The sequence below is a fragment of the Elephas maximus genome, chromosome 6, assembly GCF_024166365.1.
Source record: "Elephas maximus indicus isolate mEleMax1 chromosome 6, mEleMax1 primary haplotype, whole genome shotgun sequence".
Lineage (NCBI taxonomy): Eukaryota > Metazoa > Chordata > Mammalia > Proboscidea > Elephantidae > Elephas > Elephas maximus.
The window spans coordinates 106,980,477-107,004,995 of record NC_064824.1 but is presented as its reverse complement, the minus strand read 5'-3'; the positions used below and the strand labels follow the sequence as shown (position 1 = coordinate 107,004,995).

The window sequence follows — 24,519 nt, the reverse complement described above, 5'->3', positions numbered from 1 at the left end:
AATGTTTACTTTTTCCATTTTTCTCTTTTAAAATCTATTAAAACATTTAGCTTGTGTTTCTGGCACTAATAGAGTCCTGTCTTTCTTGCAATCTATTAAGCATTCAAAAGCAATAAAGGCATTTGGTCAAACACAAGAATGTGTGTTTTCAAGATGAAAAGCAAACTCGTACAAGAATATTATTTCCAGTAATATTTTAACAGCTAAACTATGTAAGCTTAAAGAAAAGTTCCATTCAGTTAGGCTAAATTCATTTGTGGTTAGGCCTTTACGGACTATCTGTAGCTACAATGATGAATTAGTGCTTATTGAAACACCTCAGATTGTCCCTCCAGGTTATCACCACCAGAAATCTTCCCTGTATAGTCTGAGTCTTAGCTGATGAGGGAAGTTGTTCTTAACATTTGGACTTTAACTTTATCTCCATAAACAAATAAATAAACTATTACATTATCAGCTATTGTACTCCGTAACCTTCTAAAAGCCACCATCCTTTATCTCCCAATTCCATTTCCAACACTCCTTTCCTCTACTAGATTTCCAGCCCAAATATAGTTCACTATCTCTTTACTGTATGTACGTTGAAGAAGAATTTCCAAATATTCACCAAAACTACATGCACATTGGGAAACGCAGCCTCATATAATTTTAATAGGAAGTAAGGTATTATCACCATACATAGAGAATATATTAAGTGGAAAATAACTAAAGTTTTCCAGAGAAGTTTGTTTGATCGTATGTTTGTTTTATTTATTTTGAAAATTGATTGAAGTAGCTACTAACAAATTACAATATAATAAATAAAAGAGTGAAAGAAGTCAGTCACAAAAAGATAAATATGGTACGAGATCATTTCTATAAAAACTCATGAAAAGGCTTACAAACAAAAAGAAACAATCTTTGATGGTTATGAGGGGAGAGGAAGGGTGGTGTGTGAAAAACACTAAATAGACAATAGATAAATGGTAACTTTGGTGAAGCATAAGCCAGCACAACTTGACCAAATCAAGGTCATGGAAACACATCTAAACCCCCTGAGGGACTGAGTTACTGGGCTGAGGGCTGGGGACCATGGTCTTGGGGGAACACCTAGCTCAACTGGCATAACACAGTTTATAAAGAAAATGTTCTACATCTTACTTCGCTGAGTAGCATCTGGGGTCTTAAAAGCTTATGAGTGGCCATCTAAGATACTCCACTGGTCTCACCCTGTATGGATCAAGGAAGAATGAAGAAAACTAAAGACATGAGGACTAAAGGACTAATGGACTACAAATACCACAGCCTTCACCAGACTGAGTCCATTACAACTAGATGGTACCCGGCTAGCTCCACGAACTTCTCTGACAGGGATCACAATAGAGGGTTCCAGATAGAGCTGGAGAAAAATGTAGAACAAAATTCTAACTCACACATAAAAGACCAGACTTGGTGGTTTGACAGAGACTGGAGAAAACCTGAAAGTATGGCCCCGGACACCCTTTTAACTCAATATTGAAGTCACTCCTGAGGTTCACCCTTCAGCCAAAGATTAGACAGGCCCATAAAACAAAATGAAACTATATGGGCACAGCAGCCCAGGGGCAAGGATGAGAATGCAGGAGGGGACAGGAAAGCTGGTAATGGGGAGCCCAAGGTCAAGTAGGGAGAGTGTTGACATGTCTTGGGGTTGCAACAAACATCACAAAATGATATGTGTATTCATTGTTTAATGAGAAACTAATTTGCTCTGTAAACCTTCATCTAAAGCACACACGGAGCCCTGGTGGCACAGTGGTTAAGAGCTACAGCTGCTAACCAAAAGGTCAGCAGTTCAAATCTACCTGCTGCTCCTTGGAAACCCTATGGGGCAATTCTACTCTGTTCTATAGGGTTGCTATGAGTCGGAACCTAACAACAACAACAACGAAGTATACACACACACACACACACACACACACACACACACATAAAGGTGAGTGAGGATATTGGGTTACAGGAAAAACCAGAGTAGGAGAGATGAGATGAAGCCGGGAATAAAGTTTGAGAGCATTACCCAGCCTATGCCCTGAATTCAGACTTCTAGCCTTCAGAGCTGTGAGAAAATAAATTTTTGTTCTTAAAGCCACCTACTTTGTGGTATTTTGTTATGGCAACATTAAGATCCTGCATCTTTTTAATCAAGTCTTTCTTCCTGAAAATTAGTTCTTCCATCCCCGAGGTACAAGAGATTGATACGCTCCCTCTAACCACAACAAAAAGAGATAGTCAACAGTGGGGAGTCATCTGAGGAAGGAATTATACCCAAATAATTCCTAACTCTACCCCTTACTCCTTCCCTTCCTCCTCTCCTAAAATGAAGACGAGGACCTCAAAGAGAAAAGAGGGTCTGAGGTGAAAGCACCATCCAGGCCTGGAATGGGAGGAGAGGTGCCCTACAGGATCTCACTAACTTCTATAGTTGATGCTAGAAAGACTTAAGACTTTGAGGGAATGCTGGGAATGGGTGAATATAAAAAAGGCATGAGTTCACTTAAGATTGGATGTTGTCAGAAAATGGGTAATTTTATAATCAAGTATCTCATTAAATCTTATGTGTAGGGGATACATAGACTAGACTCTAACAAGACTAGAACAAGGATAAAGTTGTAATTGATAAAGAAGTTAATCAATTTGGCAAGAGAGGGAATGTTTGGTATTTTGTGGGCAGTGGATTGAATTTCCACCACTTGTCTGTCAGTTTGTCATACTGTGGTGGCTTATGTGTAGCTGTAATGTGAAAGCTATGCCACCAATATTTCAAATGCCAGAAGGGTCACCCATGGTGTATAGATTTCAGCAGAACTCCCAGACTAAGGCAGACTGAGAAGAAGGACACGGAGATCTGCTGAAAAAATTGGCCAGCAAAAACCTTTTAAATAGCAGCAGAACACTGTCTGATACAGCGTCGGAAGACGAGCCATTTAGTTTGAAAGTCATTCAAGGTACAACTTGGGAAAAGATGCCTCTTCATAGTAGAGTCAGCCTCACTTGATGTGGATGGAGTAAAGCTTTTGGGCTTGCTGATGTGGCACAACTCAAAATGAGAAGAAACAGCTGCAAACATCCATTTGTCACTGGGGCATAGAATGCATGATGTATAAATCTAAGGAAATTAGAAGTTGTCAAAAATGAAATGGAACTTTGCAGATTGATATACTCCGGTATCAGTGAGCTGAAATGCGCTGGTATAGGCCATTTTGAATCAGACAAACATGTGGTCTACCATGCCGAAATGACAAATAGAAGAGGAATGGCATCACATCCATTATCAAAGAGAACATTTCAAGATCTAATCTGAAGTACAATGCAGTCAGTGATAGGATAATATCCATACACTTACAAGGAAGGCCAGTTATCACAACTATTACACAAATTTACATACCAACCACTAATGCCAAAGTTGAAGAAATTCAGATTTTCACCAACTTCAGCAGTCTGAAATTGATCAAACATGCAATCAGGATGCATTGATAATTGTTAGTTATTGGAATGTGAAACAAAGAAGAAGAATCAGTAACTGGAAAACATGGCCTTGGTGATAGAAACACCACCATAGATTACATGATAGAATTTTGCAAGACCAACAACCTATTCATTGGAAACATCTTTTTTCAACAACATAAATGGCAATCATACATGTGGACCTCGGCAGATGAAATACACAGAAATTAAACGGACTACATCTGTGGAAAGAGATGATGGAAAAGCTCAATACCATAAGTCAGAAGAAGACCAGGGACCAACTGTGGAACAGGTCATCAATTGCTCATATGAAAGTTCAAGTTGAAGCTGAAGAAAATTAAAACAAGTCCACAAGACCCAAAGTACGGCCTTGTGTATATCCCACCTGAATTTAGAGACCATCTTAAGAATAGATTTGATGTATTGACAGCTAATGACTGAAAACCAGGGGAGTTGCAGGATGACATCAAGGACGTCATACATGAAGAAAGCAAAAGGTCGTTAAAAAGACAGGGAAGAAAAAAAAATAGATGTCAAAAGAGACTTTGAAGCTTTCTCTTGAACATAGAGTAGCAAAAGCAAATGGAAAGAAATGATGAAGTAAAAGAGCTGAACAGAAGATTTCAAAATGTGGCTTGAGAAGAAAAGTAACAGAACGAAGTGTGCGAAGACCTAAAAGGGAAAAACATGCTCAGCATTTCTCAAGCTGAAAGAACTGAAGAGAAAATTCAAGCCTCGAGTTGAAATACTGAAGATGCTATGGACAAAATATTAAACAACTCAAGAAGCATCAAAAGAAGGTGGAAGGAATACACAGAGTCACTGTACCAAAAAAAAAAAACTGGTTGATGTTCAAACATTTTAGGAGGTAGCCTATGATCGAGAACCAATGGCATTAAAGGAAGAAGTCCAAGCTGAGCTGAAGGCATTGGTGAAAAACAAGGTTCCAGGAATTGACAGAATACCAACTGATATGTTTCAACAAAAGGATGCAGTGCTGGAAATGCTCACTCATCCATGCTGAGAAATTTGGAAGATAGCTACCTGGCCAACTGACTGGAAGAGATCCATATTTGTACCCATTCCAAAGAAAGGTGATCCAACAGAATGGGGAAATTATCGAACAATATCATTAATATCACACGCAAGCAAAATTTTGCTGAAGATCATTCAAAAGTAGTTGCAGCAATACATTGAAAGGAAACTGCCAGAAATTCAAGCCAGATTCAAAAGAGGATATGGAACAGCAGATATCATTGCTGATGTCAGAATGAACTTGACTGGAAGCAGAGAACACCAGAAAGATTGTTACCTGTGTTTTATTGACTATATAAAGGCATTCGACTGGGTGGATCATAACAAATAATGGATAACATTGTGAAGAATAGGAATTCCAGAACATTTCATTGTGCACCAGCAGAACCTGTACAAAGACCAAGGGCCGGTTGTTGGAACAGAACAAGCAAGGGATACTGTGTGGTTTAAACTTAGAAAAGTTGTACGTCAGGGTTGTAGGCTTTCACCATACTTATTCAATCTGTATGCTGAGCAAATAATACGAGAGGCTGGACTATATGACAAACAGAGCATCAGGATAGGAGGAAGACTCATTAATAACCTGTTATACGCAGATGACACAGTCTTGCTTGCTAAAAGTGAAGAGGACTTGAAGCACTTACTGATGAAAATCAAAGACTGCAGGCGTCAGTATGGATTATGCTTCAACATAAAGAAAACAAAAACCCTCACACTGGACTAATAAGCAACTTCACAATAAACGAAGAAAAGAATCAAGTTCTCGAGGATTTCATTTTACTTGGCTTCATAATCAATGCCCCTGGAAGCAACACTCAGGAAATCAAACAGTGTATTGCATTAAGCAAATCTACTGCAAAAGATTTTTTATAGTGCTAAAAAGCAAAGATGTCACTTTGAAGACCAAGGCGCACCTGAACCAAGCTCAGGTATTTTTCAGTAACCTCATATGCACACAAAAACTGAACAACTAATTAGGAAAACCAAAGAAGAACTGAGGTATTTGAATTATGGTGTTGGGGAAGAATATTGAATATAGCATGGAGTTTTTACCAAAAGAATGCACAAATCTGTCTTGGAAGAAGTACAGCCAGAATTCTCCTTTGAAGAGAGGATGGTGAGATTTTGTCTCATGTGCTTTGGACTTGTTATCAGGCAGGACCAGTCACTGGAGAAGGATATCATACTTGGCAAAGCAGAGGGTTAGCGAAAAAGAGGAAGACTCTCAATGAGAAGGATTGACACAGTGTCTGCAACAATCAGCTCAAACATAACAAAGATTGTGAGGATGGCACATGACAAGGCAGTGTTTTCGGTCCTTGTACACAGTGTCACTATGAGTTGGAACCCAATAGAAGGCAATTAACAACAATAATGACAACACAGTGACTTTGTTTTTGTGCTTTGACAAAATTATGAAGTGGCCTTATTTTGTCTCGTTTCATCATGGTCTCAGAATTTCCTTGTCTGAAGTTGATATTCTGTGACATTTTTTATTTCTAACTAGGAGAGTTAATGACCTGTGAGTGCTAGAAAAAAACCCGCTGCCGTTGAGTAGATTCTGACTCAAAGCAACCCTGTAGGACAAAGTAGAGCTGCCTCATAGGATTTCCAAGGAGCAGTTGGTGGATTTGAACTTCTGACCTTTTGGTTAGCACCCAAATGCTTAATCACCGTGCCACCAGGGCCCTGTGAGCACTAGGCCAGCTTCCAAATGTCAGAGGTTGTTCTTTTTTTCTTTCTAATCCATTGCACTGTTTCCCGTGAGATGTTCGTTGTTAGGTGCCATAGAGTCAGTTTCAACTCATAGCTATCTTATGCACAAGACAACAAAACACCACCCGTTCCTGTACCATCCTCACAATTGTTATACTTGAGCCTATTATTGAAACCACTGTGTCAATCCATCTCATTGAGGGTCTTCCTCTTTTTTGCTGACTCTCCACTCTACCAAGCATGATGTCCTTCTCCAGGGACTGTTCCCTCCTCATAACTTTTCCAAAGTATGTGAGATGAAGCCTATCCATCCTCACCTCTAGGGAGCATTCTGGATGTACTTCTTGTGAAGACAGATTTGATCCTTCTCCTGGTAGTCCATGGGTATAGTCAATACTCTTTGCCAACACCATGATTCAAAGGCATGAATTCTTTTTCAAGCTTCTTTATTCATTGTCCAGCTGTTGCATGATTATGAGATGATTGAAAACACCCTGGCTTGGTTCAGGTGCACTTTAGTCCTTAAAGTAACATCTTTGCTTTTTAACACTTCAAAGAGTTCTTTTGCAGCACATTTGCCCAATGCGATGGGTCCTTTGATTTCTTGACTGCTGCTTCCATGGGCGTTACTTGTGGATGCAAGTAAAATGAAATCCTTGACAAGTTCAATCTTTTTTCCGCTTATCATGATGTTGCTTATTGGTCCAGTTGTGAAAATTTTTATTTTCCTTATGTTAAGGTGTAATCCATATTGAAGACTGTAGTCTTTGATCTTCATCAATAAGTGCTTCAACTCCTCTTCACTTTTAGCAAGCAAGGCTGTGTCATTTGCAAAACACAGGTTGTTAATGAGCCTTCCTTCAATCCTGATGCCCCATTCTTCTTCATATAGTCCAACTTCTCAGATTATTTGTTTAGGATACAGATTGAATAAGTATGGTGAAAGAATACGACCCTGACGCACTCCTTTCCTGACTTTAAACCACACAGTATCCCCTTGTTCTGTCCAAATGACTGCCTCTTGGTCTGTATACAGGCTCCTCATAAGCACAATAAAGTGTCCTGGAATTCCCATTCTTAACAATGTTATCGGTAATTTGTTATGATCCACCTAGTCGAATGCCTTTGCATAGTCAATAAAACACAGGTAACAATCTTTCCGATATTCTCTGCTTTCAGCCAGTATTCATCTGATATCAGCAATGGTATCTCTCATTTTACATCCTCTTAAAAAAAAAAAATTTTTTTTTTTTTCTCTGAATCTGGCTTAAATTTCTGGCAGTTCCCTTTTGATGTACTGCTGCAACTGCTTTTAAATGATCTTCAGCAAAATTTTGCTTGCGTGTGATATTAATGATATTGTTCGATAATTTCCCCATTCTGTTGGATCACCTTTCTTTGGAATGGGTACAAATATGGATCTCTTCCAGTCAGTTGGCCAGGCAGCTATCTTCCAAATTTCTCAGCATGGATGAGTGAGCATTTCCAGCACTGCATCCTTTTGTTGAAACATATCAGTTGGTATTCTGTCAATTCCTGGAACCTTGTTTTTCACCAATGCCTTCAGCGCAGCTTGGACTTCTTCCTTTAATGCCATTGGTTCTCGATCATAGGCTACCTCCTAAAATGTTTGAACATCAACCAGTTTTTTTTTTTTTTTTTGGTACAGTGACTCTGTGTATTCCTTCCAGCTTCTTTTGATGTTTCTTGCGTCATTTAATATTTTGCCCATATTGGAACACGAGGCTTGAATTTTCTCTTCAGTTCTTTCAGCTTGAGAAATGCTGAGCATGTTCTTCCCTTTTAGTTTTCTAACTCCAACTCTTTGTACATTTCATTCTAATACTTTACTTTGTCTTCTCAAGCTGTCCTTTGAAATCTTCTGTTCAGCTCTTTTATGTCATCATTTCTTCTAATGGCTTTAGCTACTCAAAGTCAAGAGCAGGTTTCAGAATCTCTTCTGACATCCATTTTAGTCATTTCTTTCATTCCTATCTTTTTAATGACCTCCTACATTCTTCACGTATGATGTCCTTGGTGTCATTTCACAACTTGTCTGGTCTTTGGTTATTAGTGTTTAGTGAGTCCAATCTATTCTTGAGATGGTCTCTAAAATCAGGTGAAATATACTCAAGGTCGTACTGTGGCATTCGTGGCCCTGGCCGTATTCAGACTGAGGATATTGAGCTTTCTCATCATCTCTTTCCACAGATGTAGGCAATTTGATTCCTGTGTATTCCATTAGGTGAGGTCTTTGTGTATAAAACTAAAAACCAAACCCATTGCTGTCGAGTCACACTCATAGTGACCCCATAATAGTGACCCTATATAGTCACCATTTATGTGGGTGAAAAAAGGTATTTGCAATAAAGAAGTCATTGGTCTTGTAAAATTCTATCACGTGATGTGAGGCATTGTTTCTATCACCAAGGCCATATTTTCCAACTACTATGCCTTCTTCTTTGTTTCCTACTTTCACATTCCAATCACCAGTAATTATCAATGCATCCTGATTGCATGTTTGATAAATTTCAGACTGCAGAAGTCGGTAAAAATCTTCAATTTCCTCATCTTTGGCATTAGTGGTTTGTGCATAAATTTGAATAATAGTCTTATCAACTGGTTTTCCTTGTAGGCATATAGGTATTCTCCTATCACTGGCAGGATAGATCTAGTGTGTCAGGATAGATCTTGAAATGTTCTTTTTACGATGAATGCAGCACCATTCTTCTATTTGTTGTTCCTGGCATAGCAGACCATTTGACTGTCCAACTGAAATTGGTCAATACTAGTCCATTTCAGCTCATTAATGACTAGAATATTGATGTTTATTCATTCCATTTCATTTGTGACAGTTTCCAATTTTCCTAGATTCATGCTTCATACATTCCAGGTTCTGTTATTAATGGATGTTTGCAGATGTTTCTTCTCATTTTGAGTCGTGCCACATCAGCAAATGAAGGTCTCAAAAGCTTGACTCCATCCACATCAATATGGTCAACTCTAATTTGAGGAGGCAGTTCTTCCCCAGCTGTATTTTGAGTGCCTTTCAAGCTAAGGGGCTCATCTTCCAACACTGTATCAGACAATGTGCTGCTGCTATTCATAAGGTTTTCACTGGCTAATTTTTTCAGAAGTAGACCACCAGGCACTTCTTCCTAGTCCATCTTAATCTGACAGCTCGGCTGAAACCTGTTCATTGTGGGTGACCCTGCTGGTATTTGAAATACCGGTGGCATAGCTTCCAGCATCACAGCAACATGTAAGCCGCCACAGTCTGACAAACTGACAGATGTATGGGGTCCCACAATATAAGTACCAAGAAATAACTACATTTCTTGAGGGGTTAAATAGCCCACCAATTCATGCAGGTACTAAATGAATGTCCTGAGTCCAGGCAGCTTAGGAAGCTTTACTACCTCCCTCTCCTCTGGGAAGGGGCAGACAACCTGTAAAGCAATATACTGCTCAGTCATGGACCCAGTGACCATATAAGCCTTCCATTTGGTTCTTATCAGGAGCCCTGGTGGAGCAGTGGTTAAGCACTCAGTTGCTAACTGAGAGGTTGGCAGTTCAAACAAAGCAACAGCTCTGCAGAAGAAAGATGTGGCAGTCTGCTTCCATAAATATTTACAGCCTTGGAAGCGCTACTGGGCACTTCTACCCTGTTCTATAGATCTCGATGAGTCAGAATCCATTCCATGGCAATGGATTAATGGGTGGTTCCTTTTCTTACCAGAAGTTGATCGCTAGGTGCTGATTTCCAGTTAAATGAAGAGTACCCACCAAAGGGGAAGTTAATAGCTATTAAAGCATCGGGTCAAGGCAGTGAGGCCTAGGAAAGATCAGAACCTAGGTTTCTCCTGCATTGGAATGGCAAATCACGTAAAGAATGGAATTTTAAGATAAAGTGGTCTTTATCAACAAAGAAAATTAGAGTTAGCTGATTTCTACTTTATGGGCAGCTTCTCTGGAATTCTGGAGCATTTTTATAATGGCAGAGATTTTCTCCAGAAAATATACACAGCATAATTGAATCATATATGTTGAAACATGAATTTCAGGTCAAAAGTTCAGCCTGATGTCCTGATAAATTTAGAGTACACTAGGAATCCAAATGAAAGCAACTCTAAAGACTCATCAGAACAGCCCATACAGGACAGCATTAGAATGTACTAGAGACTGACGGCAAAATCAACAGTTATTTCCATTGAATTCAGCAAGTAAAAGGAATCCATAAAATCCCCTTACTCACCAGGCGGGCCCCCTTTTGTGTTGTTCTTGCAGACACAGCAGCCGTCCTGCTATATAGACCCATCGTCGCTGCCGCCAGCCAGTCACACTGAACTCGCATCATCCCTGTCAACCAGCCATGGGAAAGGTGAGCAGAACACAAGTTAGACAGAAAGAAAAAACAGCCTCCATACAAGGTCTATGGAGCCCTGGTGGTGCAATACTTAAGCACTTGGTTGCTGATCGGAACTGTCAGAGTTTCAAATCCATCAGCTGCTCCATGGGAGAAAGATGTGGCAGTCTGCTTCCACAAAGATTTACAGCCTTGGAAACCCTCTGAGGAACTCATACTCTGTCCTCTGGGGTCACTATGAGCAGAGTGGACTGGACAGTAATGAGTTTTTTTGTTTGCTTTAATACAAGGTCTAAGGAGTCCTGGAGACTCAATGGTTAAGTGTTCGGTGCTAACAAAAAGGTCAGCCGTTTGAACCTACCCAGCAGCTTCTCGGGAGAAAGACCGGGTGATTTGCTCCCTTAAACGTTACAGTCTAGGAAATCCTAGGAGCAGTTCTACTCTGTCCTATAGGGTCACTATGAGTAGAAATCAACTCTACTGCACACAACAACAACAATTGTTGGCAATTGCTGACTTCAGTTTTTCTTTCATTGTGCAAGAGAAGGTCTACTGAAAGCAAGCAATAATTTGGAATTATCTTTCCTTTGCAGATCACCTTCTATGAGGACCGGGGCTTCCAGGGTCGCTGCTATGAGTGCAACAGCGACTGCCCCAACCTGCAGCTCTACTTCAGCCGCTGCAACTCCATCCGGGTGGACAGTGGTTGCTGGATACTCTATGAGCGCCCCAACTACCAGGGGCACCAGTACTTGCTGCGCCGGGGCGAGTACCCCGACTACCAGCAGTGGATGGGCGTCAATGACTCAATCCGCTCCTGCCACCTCATCCCTCCGGTGAGTGGGGCTTTGTCTTGGGTCCCTTTGGGAATGAAAGCCATTTAAAAATATCATTCTTGAGCCAAATGGTTACAATTAGACAGCAGCAGGAGTGGAAGTGATATTAGTGCATGCAGCCCAGTCTGGGAGGTGCCTCAGGTGTGAGCCTTTTTTCCTGAACTCTGTGCTGTTGTCTTTTCACTACATGATCCCTAACTTTATATTTTAAATGTAATAAAAAATTAAAAGACCAAAAGACTAATTAAGAAAAAGCGGGGCATGAAAGAGACTGAAATTACCATCTAAAAAAGGACAGTTGGGATGGGTGCACAACATAGTGAACACAATTACTGTCATTATACACACAAAAGGCTGAAATGGCAAAGGTTTGTTATATATATATTGCCACACACATAAAAAAGAGATGTAATTTTCTTAAGTGGTCATTCCAGGTCATTTCAACCTAGAAGTCCAACATATCAAAATTTATAAATACAATCTGGGACTGTTTAGTTGATTAAAAAATACTTTTGCTTATTTCCCTATTTGATTATTCTTCCTGGAGACTCTGGGCCCCTATGTACAGGTTGCTAGTTCTAATTTAGTGGTCAATTTCTATTAGCTCACTTTGAGGTATAAACAAAAAGGAAGACTGTTTTAGTTATCAAGTGCTGCTATAACAGAAATTCCACAAGGGGTGACATTAACAAATAGAAACTTATTTTCTCACTGTATAGGAGGCTAGAAGTCCAAATTTAGGGCACCAGCTCTAGGGGAAGGGTTTCTCTGTCTATGGGCTCTGGGGAAATGTTCTTGTCTCTTTTTCAGCTTCTGCTCTTTGGTTCCTTGATGATCTTCATGTGGCCTGCCATCTCTCTTCTCCTATCTCTCCTTGGTTGCCTGGTTGCTAGCTCAGTCTGCTCTAATACTCCCTCATTAACATAACAAAAACCCATTCTCCAATGGGCTTATAGTCACCGGTGTAGACCAAAAAACACATTGCCATGGATTGGGTTCCGACTCACAGGGACCGTGTAGGATAGACTAGAACTGCCCCATAGGGTTTCTAAGGCTGTAATGTTCACCAAAGCAGACTGCCACATCTTTCTTCTGCAGAGGGGCTGGTTGGTTTGAATCACCAACCTTTCAGTTGGCAGCCAAGTGCATTAACCTCCATATTTACAATACATATTTTTGGAGGACACATTCAATTCATAACAGTTGCCATGATCCAAAGCTGAACTTTGAGGTTCAACATTCTCTGGGGAATGATTGCAGAGTTCTTAGAAGAGTTGAGTATGGGAGGTGGTGTGTCATTAAAACAGAGTTTAATGAAGATGATTCTTGTTGCTGGGACAAAATTAATAAATTGAGGGTAGGAGACCACAAAGGAAGCTCAAGGGTCAGGTTGGAATTTGAAATGAACTTCGGATGATGAAAACATCAAGGGCTTAATAGTCTATGTCTCATGTTGTAGTTAGGTATTGCCAAGCCGTTTCTGATTAATAGTGACCCTATGTACAATAGAATGAAACACTACCTGGTCCTGTGTCATCCTCACAATCTTTGCAATGTTTGAGCCCATTGTTGTAGCCACTATGTCAATCCATCTCTTTGAGAGTTTTCCTCTTTTCTGATGACCTTCTACACTACCAGGCATGATGTCTTTCTCCAGAAATTGATCCCTCTTAATAACACATCCAAAGCAGGTGAGACAAAGTCTCTCCATCCTCGCTTCTAAGGAAAATTCTGGCTTACTTCTTCCCAGACAAATTTGTTCCTTATTCTGGTAGTCCATGGTATATATATATATATTTTTTTTTTATGGTATATTCAATATTCTTCACCAATACCATAATTCAAATGCCTCAATTCTTCTTTGGTCTTCCTTATTCATTGTCTTGCTTTCACACACATATGAGACAATTGAATATACCATAGATTGGGTCAGATGCACCTTAGTCCTCAAGGTGACATTTTCGCTTTTTAACATTTTAAAGAAGTTTTTGCATTTAGACCATACGAAGAAGAATGTGGCATCAGGATTGGAGGAAGACTCATTAACAACCTGCAATATGCAGAAGACTCAAACCTGATAGTTCAAAGTGAAGTGGACTTTAAGTACTTACTGATGAAGATCAAAGATTACATACAGCCTTCAGTATGGATTACACCCTAACATAAAGAAAACAAAAATCCTCACAGCTGGACCAATAAGCAACATCAAGATAAATGGGGAAAATATTGACGTTTCAAGGATTTCATTTATTTGGATCTACAATCAATGTCCACGGAAGCAGAATGTCCCATAGTGTCCACGAAAATCCTCACATTAGTCTTACAGAAAATAGCTCAATGTTGATTCCTTTTATATATATATATAATTTTATTTATTTTTGTTGTTGAGAACATATGCTGTAAAACATACACCAAGTCACAAGTTTCTACGTGTACTATTTAGTGACATTGATTATATTCTTTGAACTGTTTAACCATTCTCACCTCCTTTTCTGAATTTTCCTCCTCTGTTAACATAAATTCACTGCCCTCCAAGATTCCTATGTAATGTTTTGAGTTGCTGTTGTCAATTTGATTCCATATAGATAAGCTCTTAAAGCAGCATAATGCTTAAGGCAGACATTTTTTGCTAGTTAAGCTCAACTATTGTCTGGTTTTAAGAAGACTTCAGGGCATATTTTTTATTTAAATTTTAAAGATTATCTCTTTAACAAAATATAGCAGATGATGGTTTTCCAATGACTCTCACTTTTCTCCTTTGAAAAGGACTTTCTCTAAAACAAATACTAAAGAGATGTGAGAAATTTTATTTGAGCAAATCTTAATTCACAAGGACAAGAGGTTGGTGGTTAGAAGCTGAAGGACTGCTGAGGTCTGTTCTTAGCTTTGCCTATAAATTGTTAGACTTACTAGAGGTGGGTGATCAGGGAGGAAACTCTCCTTAACTCTGCAACATGGTTGTTCTGGAAACAAACCTGGGCTTAAAAGAACTTCTGGCCAGGAGTTGGCAGGGAGGTGCAGGGGCTGGAACTTTAATCTCTCTGTTTTTGTTCATTTCCTTCTTCTTTCTTGTCTGCCACCTCAGCACGCCGGCACTTACAGAATGAAGATATACGAGAGAGAGGAATTCAGAGGACAAATGACAGAGGTCACAGATGACTGTCCCTCTCTTCAGGACCGCTTCCACCTCAATGAAATCCACTCCCTCAATGTGCTGGAGGGCTGCTGGGTCCTCTATGAGCTGCCCAACTACCGGGGGCGGCAATACCTGCTGAGGCCAGGGGAGTACAGGAGATATCTTGACTGGGGGGCGGTGAATGCCAAAGTTGGTTCTTTCAGACGAATTATGGATGTTTACTGAAATGTTTGCATTTTCCATTTTTCTCTTTTAGAATCTATTAAAACATTTAGCTTGTGTTTCTGGCACTAATAGAGTCCTGTCTTTCTTGCAATCTGTTGAGCATTCAAAAGCAATAATGGCATTTGGTCGGCATTTGGTCAAACACAAGAACACGTGTTTTTAAGATGAAAAGCAACTTCTTATGAAGAATATTATTTCCAGTTTTTGTTTTTTTTTTTAATGTCTAAACTCTGGAGGCTGAAAGAAAAGTTCCATTCATTTGGGCTAAATTCACTTGCGGTTAGTCCTTTACGGACTTATTTGTAGTTCCAATGATGAATTAGTGCTTATTGAAACACCTCAAATTGTCCCTCCAGGTTATCACGACCAGATATCTTCCCTATGTCGTCCAAATCTTAGCTGATGTGGAAAGTTGTTCTCAGCATTCTCACATTTACCTTACTTCCATAAACAAACAAACTGGTACATTATCACCTATTATACTCCATATCCTTCTAAAGCCATTACCATTTTTCTTCCAATTCTATTGTTACCAGAATAAGGTTCTTGCCTCTCACTGGTCAAGAATGAGCAGGCAAGGCACGTAGAGTTTTCCACACAAACAAAGCTTTATTGAAGAGGCTTGCAAGTGGAGACAAGGAGGACCCAAAGCAACGCTTACCCCTTCTCACAGAACAAAAGATGGGCCTGGGTTTTTAAAAGTTCCTGGGCAGAAAAGATGCATGTTTATTCATAGGCACAGGCATATGTTAACCACGGTGCATGCATGAAGCAGCTTTTCAAAATGGCTCCTGTCCTGGAGGCCTCTGGGATTCGTAGCAGGACTTATTATGGAGTGTTGTGCCTGCACAGTCTCTCAGCTCCCCGGGTTCGATTCCCCAGCTGGGCTGCAGTCCCTCACTGCCCCTGGAGGAAGGTCACACAGTGATCACAGGTGGATGTTCTGCGCATGTTCCTTGGGCTGGTTTTCTCCAGCTGCTTCTGAAAGATAACTTTAAAGAAGTTTGCAGGCTATATCCTGATACCCTGCCCCATTATTCTGGGAAATGGCTTTGTTTCTGTGCCCTGGCCCATTTCTTGTACTTTGTTTGCAGATTTGGGGGACCCTTTGTTCCCTGTCTTACTATTTCCAACATCACATTTCTCTACAAGGTGCCAATCCAAATACAATTCACTGTCTCTCTCCTGTATGTGCTTTGAAGAAGAATTTCTGGATATTCACCAAAACTATATATATGTACCTGGGGGAAATTCAGCCCCATATCATTTTAATAGGAAGTTATTATCACTATTAACAAAAACCCTTTATCATTGAGTCAATTCCGACTAATAGTGATCTTATAAGACAGAGTGGAACTGCCCCATAGGATTTCCCAAGCTGTAAATGCTTAAGGTAGCAGATTGCCAATATCTTTTTCCTGAGGAGAGGCTAGTGGATTCAAACCACTGACCTTTCATTTAGCAGCCAAGGGCTTTAACCCCTGCACTACAGGTCTGCATTATCACTATGCATAGAGAACATAAACCAAAAACCCAAACTCATTGCCATAGAGTTGATTCTGACTCATAGCAACCCTATAGGACAGAGTAGAACTGCCCATAGGGTTTACAAGGAGGCTGGTGGATTCAAACTGCTGATCTTTTGGTTAACAGCTGAGCTCTTAACCACTAAGGTGCCAGGGCCCTACATAGAGAACATACTAAGTGGAAAAAAAAGAACTGAAGTTTTCCAGAGACTGCTTGATTCTATGTTTATTTTATTTATTTTTGAAAATTGATTAAAGTAGCTATTAACAAACTACAATAAAATAAAGAAACTCAAAATAGGTGAGTGAGGACATTGGGTCAGAGGAAAAACCAGAGTAAGAGAGATGACATGAAGCCAGAAATAAAGTTTGAGAGCATAGCCCTGCCTATGCCCTGAATTCAGACTTCTGGCCTCCAGAGCTGTGAGAAAAATAATTTCTGTAGTATAAAGCCACTACTTTGTGGTATTTTGTTATGGCAGCACTAGGAATCTAAGCCACTGGATCTCTTTAATCAAGTCTTTCTTCTTGAAAATTGGTTGCTTCCACAAGAAGATGGCGTCTCTACCCTAATTCCTACAAAAAGAAAAAGTCAACAGTGGGGAGGGTTCTGGGGAAGAGATTATGCCCAAGCTAATCCCTAATTCTACCCCCTACTCCTTCCCTTCCTCCCCTCTGTAAAATGAACACTAGGGCCTCAAAGAAACAAGAGGGCCTGAGGTGCAAACACCATTCAGGCCTGGAATTGGAGGAGGGATGTCCTACAGGATCCCAATACCTTTTCAGTTGATTCTAGAAAGGGTTAAAACTATGGGGGGTACTGTACTGGATGAATGTAAAAAAGACCAGGATGTTGTCAGAAATGGAGGTAATTTTATGATTGAGCATCTCAGTAAATCTTATCTATAGGAAGGTGGGACTAGAACAAGGATGAAGTTGTAATTGATAAAGAAGTAGCAGTTAATCAGTTTGGCCAAGAGAGGGATGTTTGGTATTCTGTGGGTGGAACATTGACTTTGTTTTTGCCTGTGCTTAAACAAAATTATGAAGTGGTCTTATTTCATCTCATTTCATAATGGTCTCACAGTAACCCCATCTGATGTTGGTTTTCTGTGAGATTATTTACATCTAATTAGGAGAATAAATGGCCTTGCTGTGAGTGCTTCTCCAGCTTCCAAATGTCAGAAGCTGCTCTTCTTTTCATTCTTTGCACTCTTTCGGATGAGATTAAAAAAAAAAAAACAAAAAAACGTTGCCATCAAGTAAATTCTGAATCATAGTGACCCTACAGGACAGAGTAGAGCTGCCCCATACGGTTTCCTAGAAGTGGCTAGTTGATCTGAATTGCCAGCTCTTTGGTTAGCAGCTATAGCTCTTAACCACTGCACCACCAGAGCTCCTCCCATGAGATAAGCACCATGAAATAACTGAAGCTCTGAGAAGTTAGGTGGCTTCCTCAGTTCATGCAGCTACTGAATGGTCATCCTGAATTCAGGCAGCTCAGGAAGCTCTACTGCCTCCTCCACGTCTGGGAAGTGGGAAACAACCTACAAAGCAATACACTGTGTAGTCTTGAACTCATGATCGTATAAACCTTTCCATGCTTCTTATGAGGAGCCCTGGTCAGTGGTTGAAACCCAGCACCCCCTCCTCAGGAGAAAGATATGGCAGTCTGTTTCCATAAATATTTGCAGCCTTAGAAACCCTACGGGGCAGTCCTACCCTGTCCTGTAGAGTGTGGATGAGTCAGAATCAATTCAGCGACCATGGATTAATGAGTGGTTCTTATCACAAGTTGATCACTAGGTGCTGCTTTCCAGTTAAATGAAGTGTGCCCACCAAGGGGAAAGCTAATAGCTATTAAGTATCAGGTCAAGGCAAAGATCAGACCTAGCAAAGATCAGAACCTAGATTTCTCCTGCCCTGGAATGGCAAATCACACAAAGAAAGAACTTTTAAAAGTAAAGTGGTCTCTACCAACAGGGGAAATTACTGCTTACCTCATTCTATTTCACAAGCAGCCTCTCTGGAATTCTGGAGCATTTCTGTGATGACATAGATTTTCTTCAGAAAATACATGGAGAATAATTGAATCATATATGTAAAGACAAGAATTTCAGGTCAAAAGTTCAGCTTGATGTCCTGATAAATTTAGAGAACGCTAGGAATCCAAATGAAAGCAACTCTAAAGACTCATCAGAACAGCCCATACAGGACAGCATTAGAATGTACTAGAGAATGAAGGCAAAATCAACAGTTATTTCCATTGAATTCAGCAAGTAAAAGGGATCCCTAAAATCCCCTTACTCACCAGGCGGGCCCCCTTTTGTGTTGTTCTTGCAGACACAGCAGCCGTCCTGCTATATAGACCCATCGTCGCTGCCGCCAGCCAGTCACACTGAACTCGCATCATCCCTGTCAACCAGCCATGGGAAAGGTGAGCAGAACACAACTTAGACAGAAAGGGGGAAAAAAAAAACAGCTTCTATACAAGGTCTATGGAGCCCTGGTGGTGCAGCACTTAAGAGTTCACTTGCTAATTGAAAAGGTCTGCGTTTCCAACCTACCAGCTGCTCCAAGGGATAAAGATGTGTCAATCAGCTTCTATAAAAATTTACAGCCTTGGAAATCCTATGCGGGCAGTTCTACTCTGTCTTCTAGGGCCGCTATGAGTCAGAATGGACGGCTTTTTATTAGTTTGTCTTTTAATACCAGGTCTAAGGAGCCCTGAAGGCTCAAGAGTTAAGAGCTCAGCTACTAACCAAAAGGTCATCGATTTGAACCTACCCAGCAGCTCCTTGGGAGAAAGGCCTGGTGATCTGCTCTGGTAAAGTTTACAGTCTAGGAAACCCTAAGGGCAGTTCTACTTTGTCCTATAGGGTCACTATGAGTGGAAATCGACTCTATGGCACACAACAACAACAACGACGACAATTGTGGGCAATCGCTGATTTCTGTTTTTCTTTCCTTGTGTGCAAGAAGGTCTACTGAAAAAAAAAAAAAAAAGCAAGCGATAATTTGCAGTTATCTTTCCTTTGCAGATCACCTTCTATGAGGACCGGGGCTTCCAGGGCCGCTGCTATGAGTGCAACAGCGACTGCCCCAACCTGCAGCTCTACTTCAGCCGCTGCAACTCCATCCGGGTGGACAGTGGTTGCTGGATACTCTATGAGCGCCCCAACTACCAGGGGCACCAGTACTTGCTGCGCCGGGGCGAGTACCCCGACTACCAGCAGTGGATGGGCGTCAATGACTCAATCCGCTCCTGCCACCTCATCCCTCCGGTGAGTGGGGCTTTGTCTTGGGTCCCTTTGGGAATGAAAGCCATTTAAAAATATCATTCTTGAGCCAAATGGTTACAATTAGACAGCAGCAGGAGTGGCAGTGATATTAGTGCATGCAGCCCAGTCTGGGAGGTGCCTCAGGTGTGAGCCTTTTTTCCTGAACTCTGTGCTGTTGTCTTTTTCACTACATGGTCCCTAACTTTATATTTTAAATGTAATAAAAAATTAAAAGACCAAAAGACTAATTAAGAAAAAGCGGGGCATGACAGAGACTGAAATTACCATGTGTCTGAGATGTAATTTCAAAGGATAGTTGGGATGGGTGTACAACATGGTAAACATAATGTCACTGTACAAGTAAAAGACAAATGAATAGCAAATGTTTTGTTATATATATGGAAAAACAAACAAACAAAAAAAACCAAACCCACTGCCATCGAGTCAATTCCGACTTATAGCACATGTAATTTTGTACATACGAAGACATGTAATTTTCTTAAGTGGTCATTTCAGGCCATTTCAACCTAGAAATCCACCATATCAAATTTATAAATACAGCCTGGGACCATTTAAATGATTAAAAATATTTTTGCTTATTTCCCTATTTGATTATTCTTCCTGGAGACTCTGGGCCCCTATGTACAGGTTGCTAGTTCTAATTTAGTGGTCAATTCCTATTAGCTCACTTTAACGTATAAACTAGAAGGAAGATGGTCGTATTTATCAAGTGCTGCTGTAACAGAAATACCACAACTGGGTGACCTTAACAAACAGACACTTATTTTCTCACTGTTTAGGAGGCCGAAGTTCAAATTTAGGGCACCAGCTCTAGGGGAAGACTTTCTCCGTTGGTTCTGGCGGAAGGTCCTTGTCTCTTTTCAGCTTCTGCTACTCGGTTCTTGATCTTCATGTAACTTTGCATCTATGTTCCCCCATCACTGCTTGCTTGCCTGGTTGCTTGGCAGCCAAGCACTTTAAACACTGTGCTATCGTATTTATAATACATATTTTGGGGGAATCAAATTGAATTCATACAAAGGCCAAGATCGAAAACTGAACTTTGAGGTTCAATATTTTCTGGGGAGTGATTGCAGTGTTCTTAGTAGAATAGAATGTGGGAGGCGTGTGTCATTAAAACAGAGTTTAATGAAGAGGATTCTTGCTGCGGGGGGAAAAATTAATAAATTGTGGGTACAAACCCAAAAAACCAAATCCACTGCTGTTGAGTCAATTCCGACTCATAGTGACCCTATAGGACAGAGTAGAACTGCCCCCACAGAGTTTCCAAGGAGCGCCTGGTGGATTCAAACTGTTGACCTTTTAGTTAGTAACCGTAGCACTTAACCACTACACCACCAGGGTTTCCAAATTGTGGGTAGGAGTCTAGAAAGCGAGCTCAAGAGTCAGGTTGCAATTTGAACTGAAATTGAGGTGATAAAAATAGAGATAAAGGGGCCATCTTATTTTTATAAGCGCTTAATAGTCTATGTCCCATGTTGTTGTTAGGTGATGCTAAGTTGGTTCTGACTCATAGGTACCCTATGTACAACAGAACGAAACATGCCTGGTCTTGTGCCATCCTCACAATCTTTGCGATGTTTGAGCCCATCGTTGCAGCCACTGTGTCAATCCACTTCATTGAGGCTTTTACTCTTTTTTGTGGACGCTCTACTTTGCTAAGCATGATGTCCTTCTCCAGAGACTGGTCTCTCCTGATAACATGTCCAAAGTACATGATACAAAGTCTTGTCATCTTCATTTCTAAGGAGTATTCCGGCTGTACTTCTTCTAAGACAGACCTGTTATTCTTCTAGAAGTCCATGGTATATTCAATATTCTCCACCAACACCATAATTCAAATGCCTCAATTCTTCCTCAGTCTTACTTATGCATTGCTCTGCTTTCAAAAGTATATGGGGGGATTGAATATACCACGGATTGGTTCAGGTGCACTTTAGTCCTCAAGGTGTCATCTTTGCATTTTAACACGTTAAAGAAGACTTTTGCTGCTGGACTATATGAAGAAGAAAGTGGCATCAGGATTGGAGGAAGATGCAGTAACAACCTGCAATATGCAGATGACACAACCTTGCTTGCTGAAAGTGAAGAAGTCTTTGAAGCACTTATTGATGAATATCAAAGACTACAGCCTTCAATATGGATTACACCTTAACATAAAAAATTTTTAAAAATATCACAACTGGACCAATAAGCACCATCATGATGGACAGAAAATGTTGAAGTTGTCAAGGATTTCATTTTACTTGGATCAACAATCAACATCCATGGAAGCAGCATGTTCCATACTGTCCATGAAAATCTTCACATTAGTATTACAGAAAATAACTCAATGCTGATTCCCATTATAGATTGAATTTTGTCCCCCCAAAATGTGTGTCAACTTGGCTAGGCCATGAATCCTAGTGTTGTGTGATTGTCTACCATTTTGTCATCTGTTGTGATTTTCCTATGTGTTATAAATCCTACCTCTATGATGCTAATGAGGCAGGATTAGAGGCAGTTACGTTAATGAGGCAGGACTCAATCGACAAGATTAGGTTGTATCTTGAGTCAATCCCTTTTGAGATATAAAAGAGAGAAGCAAGCAGAGACAAGGGGATCTCATACCACCAAGAATGAAGAACCAGGAGGGAAGCACTTCCTTTAGACCCAGGGTCCTTTTGCTAAGAAGCTCCTAGACCAGGGGAAGATTGATGACAAGGACCTTCCCCCAGACCTGACAGAGAGAGAAAGCATTCCCCTGGAGCTGACATCCTGAATTCAGACTTCTAGCTTCCTAGACTGTGAGAGAATGAATTTCTCTTTGTTAAAACCATCCACTAGTGGTATTTCTGTTACAGCAGCAGTAGATAACTGAGACAATTCCTTTTTTAAATATTCACATAATTTTATTTACTTTGTTGTTGTTGAGAATACACACAGCAAACCTACACAAGTTCAACAGTTACTACATGTACCATTTAGTGACAATGATTACATTCTTTCAGTTGTGTAACTATTCTTACCTTCTTTTCTGATTTTTCATCACCATTGACATAAATTCCCTACCTCCTGAAGTTCCTATGTAATGTTTTGAGTTGCTGTTGTCCATCTGATCCCACAGAGATAGTCTTCAAAACAGCGTAATGCTCAAGGCAGACATTTGTACTTGATAAGCTAAACCATTGTTTGGTTTTAAGAAAACTTCAGGGGGTATTTTTGCCTTAAGGTTTTAAGATTACCTCTTTAACAAAAGTAATATAGCAGATGATAGTTTTCCAATGACTCTCACTTTTTTCCTTTAAAAAAGACTTTCTCTAATAACAAACACTAAAGAGATGTGAGAAATTTTATTTGAGCAAATCTTAATTCACAAGAGCCGGAGGTTGGTGGTTAGAAGCTGAAGGACTGCTGAGGTCTGTTCTTAGCTTTGCCTATAAATCATTAGACTCACTAGAGTGTGGGTGATCAGGGGGGAAACTCTCCTTAACTCTGCAACATGGTTGTTCTGGAAACAAACCTGGGCTTAAAAGAACTTCTGGCCAGGAGTTGGCAGGGAGGTGCAGGGGCTGGAACTTTAATCTCTCTGTTTTTGTTCATTTCCTTCTTCTTTCTTGTCTGCCACCTCAGCACGCCGGCACTTACAGAATGAAGATATACGAGAGAGAGGAATTCAGAGGACAAATGACAGAGGTCACAGATGACTGTCCCTCTCTTCAGGACCGCTTCCACCTCAATGAAATCCACTCCCTCAATGTGCTGGAGGGCTGCTGGGTCCTCTATGAGCTGCCCAACTACCGGGGGCGGCAATACCTGCTGAGGCCAGGGGAGTACAGGAGATATCTTGACTGGGGGGCGGTGAATGCCAAAGTTGGTTCTTTCAGACGAATTATGGATGTTTACTGAAATGTTTGCATTTTCCATTTTTCTCTTTTAGAATCTATTAAAACATTTAGCTTGTGTTTCTGGCACTAATAGAGTCCTGTCTTTCTTGCAATCTGTTGAGCATTCAAAAGCAATAATGGCATTTGGTCAAACACAAGAACATGTGTTTTCAAGGTGAAAAGTAACTTCTTATGAAGAATATTATTTCCAGTACTCTTTTAATGTCTAAACTCTGGAGGCTGAAAGAAAAGTTCCATTCAATTGGGCTAAATTCATTTGTAGTTAGTCCTTTACGGACATATTTGTAGTTCCAATGATGAATTAGTGCTTATTGAAACACCTCAAATTGTCCCTCCAGTTTATCACGACCAGATATCTTCCCTATATCGTCCAACTCTTACCTAATGAGAAAAGTTGTTCTTGGCATTAGCACTTTTACCTTACCTCCATAAATAAATACACAAACAGGTATATTCTCACTTACTCCACTCTGTATCCTTCTAAAAGCCACCGCCCTTTTTCTCTCAATTCTATTACCGATACCCCATTCCTCCATGAGATTTCTGGTCCAAATATAGATTCACTGTCTTTCTGCTATATATATGCTTGAAGAAGAATTTCAGGATATTCACCAAAACTACATGCACGTGGGGAAACTCAGCCTCACATCATTTTAATAGGAAGTAAGGTATTATCACTCTACAAAGAGAATATACTAAGTGGAAAATAAAGAACTGAAGTTTTCCAGATTGTATGTTCTTTATATTTATTTTTGAAAATTAAAGTAGCTACTAACAAATTACAATATCATAAAGAAAAATAGGCAAGTGAGGACATTGGGTCAGAGAAAAAACTAGAATAGGAGAGATGAGATGAAGTCAGGAATAAAGTTTGAGAGAGAGCATAGCCCTGCCTATGTCCTGAATACAGACTTCTAGCCGCCAAAACTGTGAGAAAATAAACTTCTGTTGTTTAAAGCCACTACTTTGTGGAATTTTGTTATGGCAGCACTAGGAATCTAAGACAC

At 40.3% G+C, this 24,519-nt stretch overlaps 2 protein-coding genes across 2 annotated transcripts; both read left to right on the top strand.

Moving 5' to 3' along the window:
• The first annotated feature begins 10,606 nt into the window (after positions 1–10,606).
• Positions 10,607–14,797, top strand: LOC126078034 (gamma-crystallin B). The gene is made up of 3 exons (XM_049888001.1): positions 10,607–10,615; positions 11,194–11,436; positions 14,522–14,797. Exons 1-3 carry the CDS (start codon positions 10,607–10,609, stop codon positions 14,795–14,797), a joined length of 528 nt encoding a protein of 175 aa, XP_049743958.1.
• A 3,954-nt stretch (positions 14,798–18,751) lies between these two features.
• Positions 18,752–23,513, top strand: LOC126078033 (gamma-crystallin B). The gene is made up of 3 exons (XM_049888000.1): positions 18,752–18,760; positions 19,365–19,607; positions 23,238–23,513. The coding sequence occupies exons 1-3, from the start codon at positions 18,752–18,754 to the stop codon at positions 23,511–23,513; spliced, it is 528 nt and encodes a 175-aa protein (XP_049743957.1).
• Positions 23,514–24,519: the final 1,006 nt, after the last annotated feature.

Excerpts from the sequence above, each read along its gene's own strand:
- LOC126078034 (XM_049888001.1), top strand. Across the intron at positions 11,437-14,521 it reads CCTGCCACCTCATCCCTCCG|CACGCCGGCACTTACAGAAT; the intron begins GTGAGTGGGGCT and ends CTGCCACCTCAG.
- LOC126078033 (XM_049888000.1), top strand. Across the intron at positions 19,608-23,237 it reads CCTGCCACCTCATCCCTCCG|CACGCCGGCACTTACAGAAT; the intron begins GTGAGTGGGGCT and ends CTGCCACCTCAG.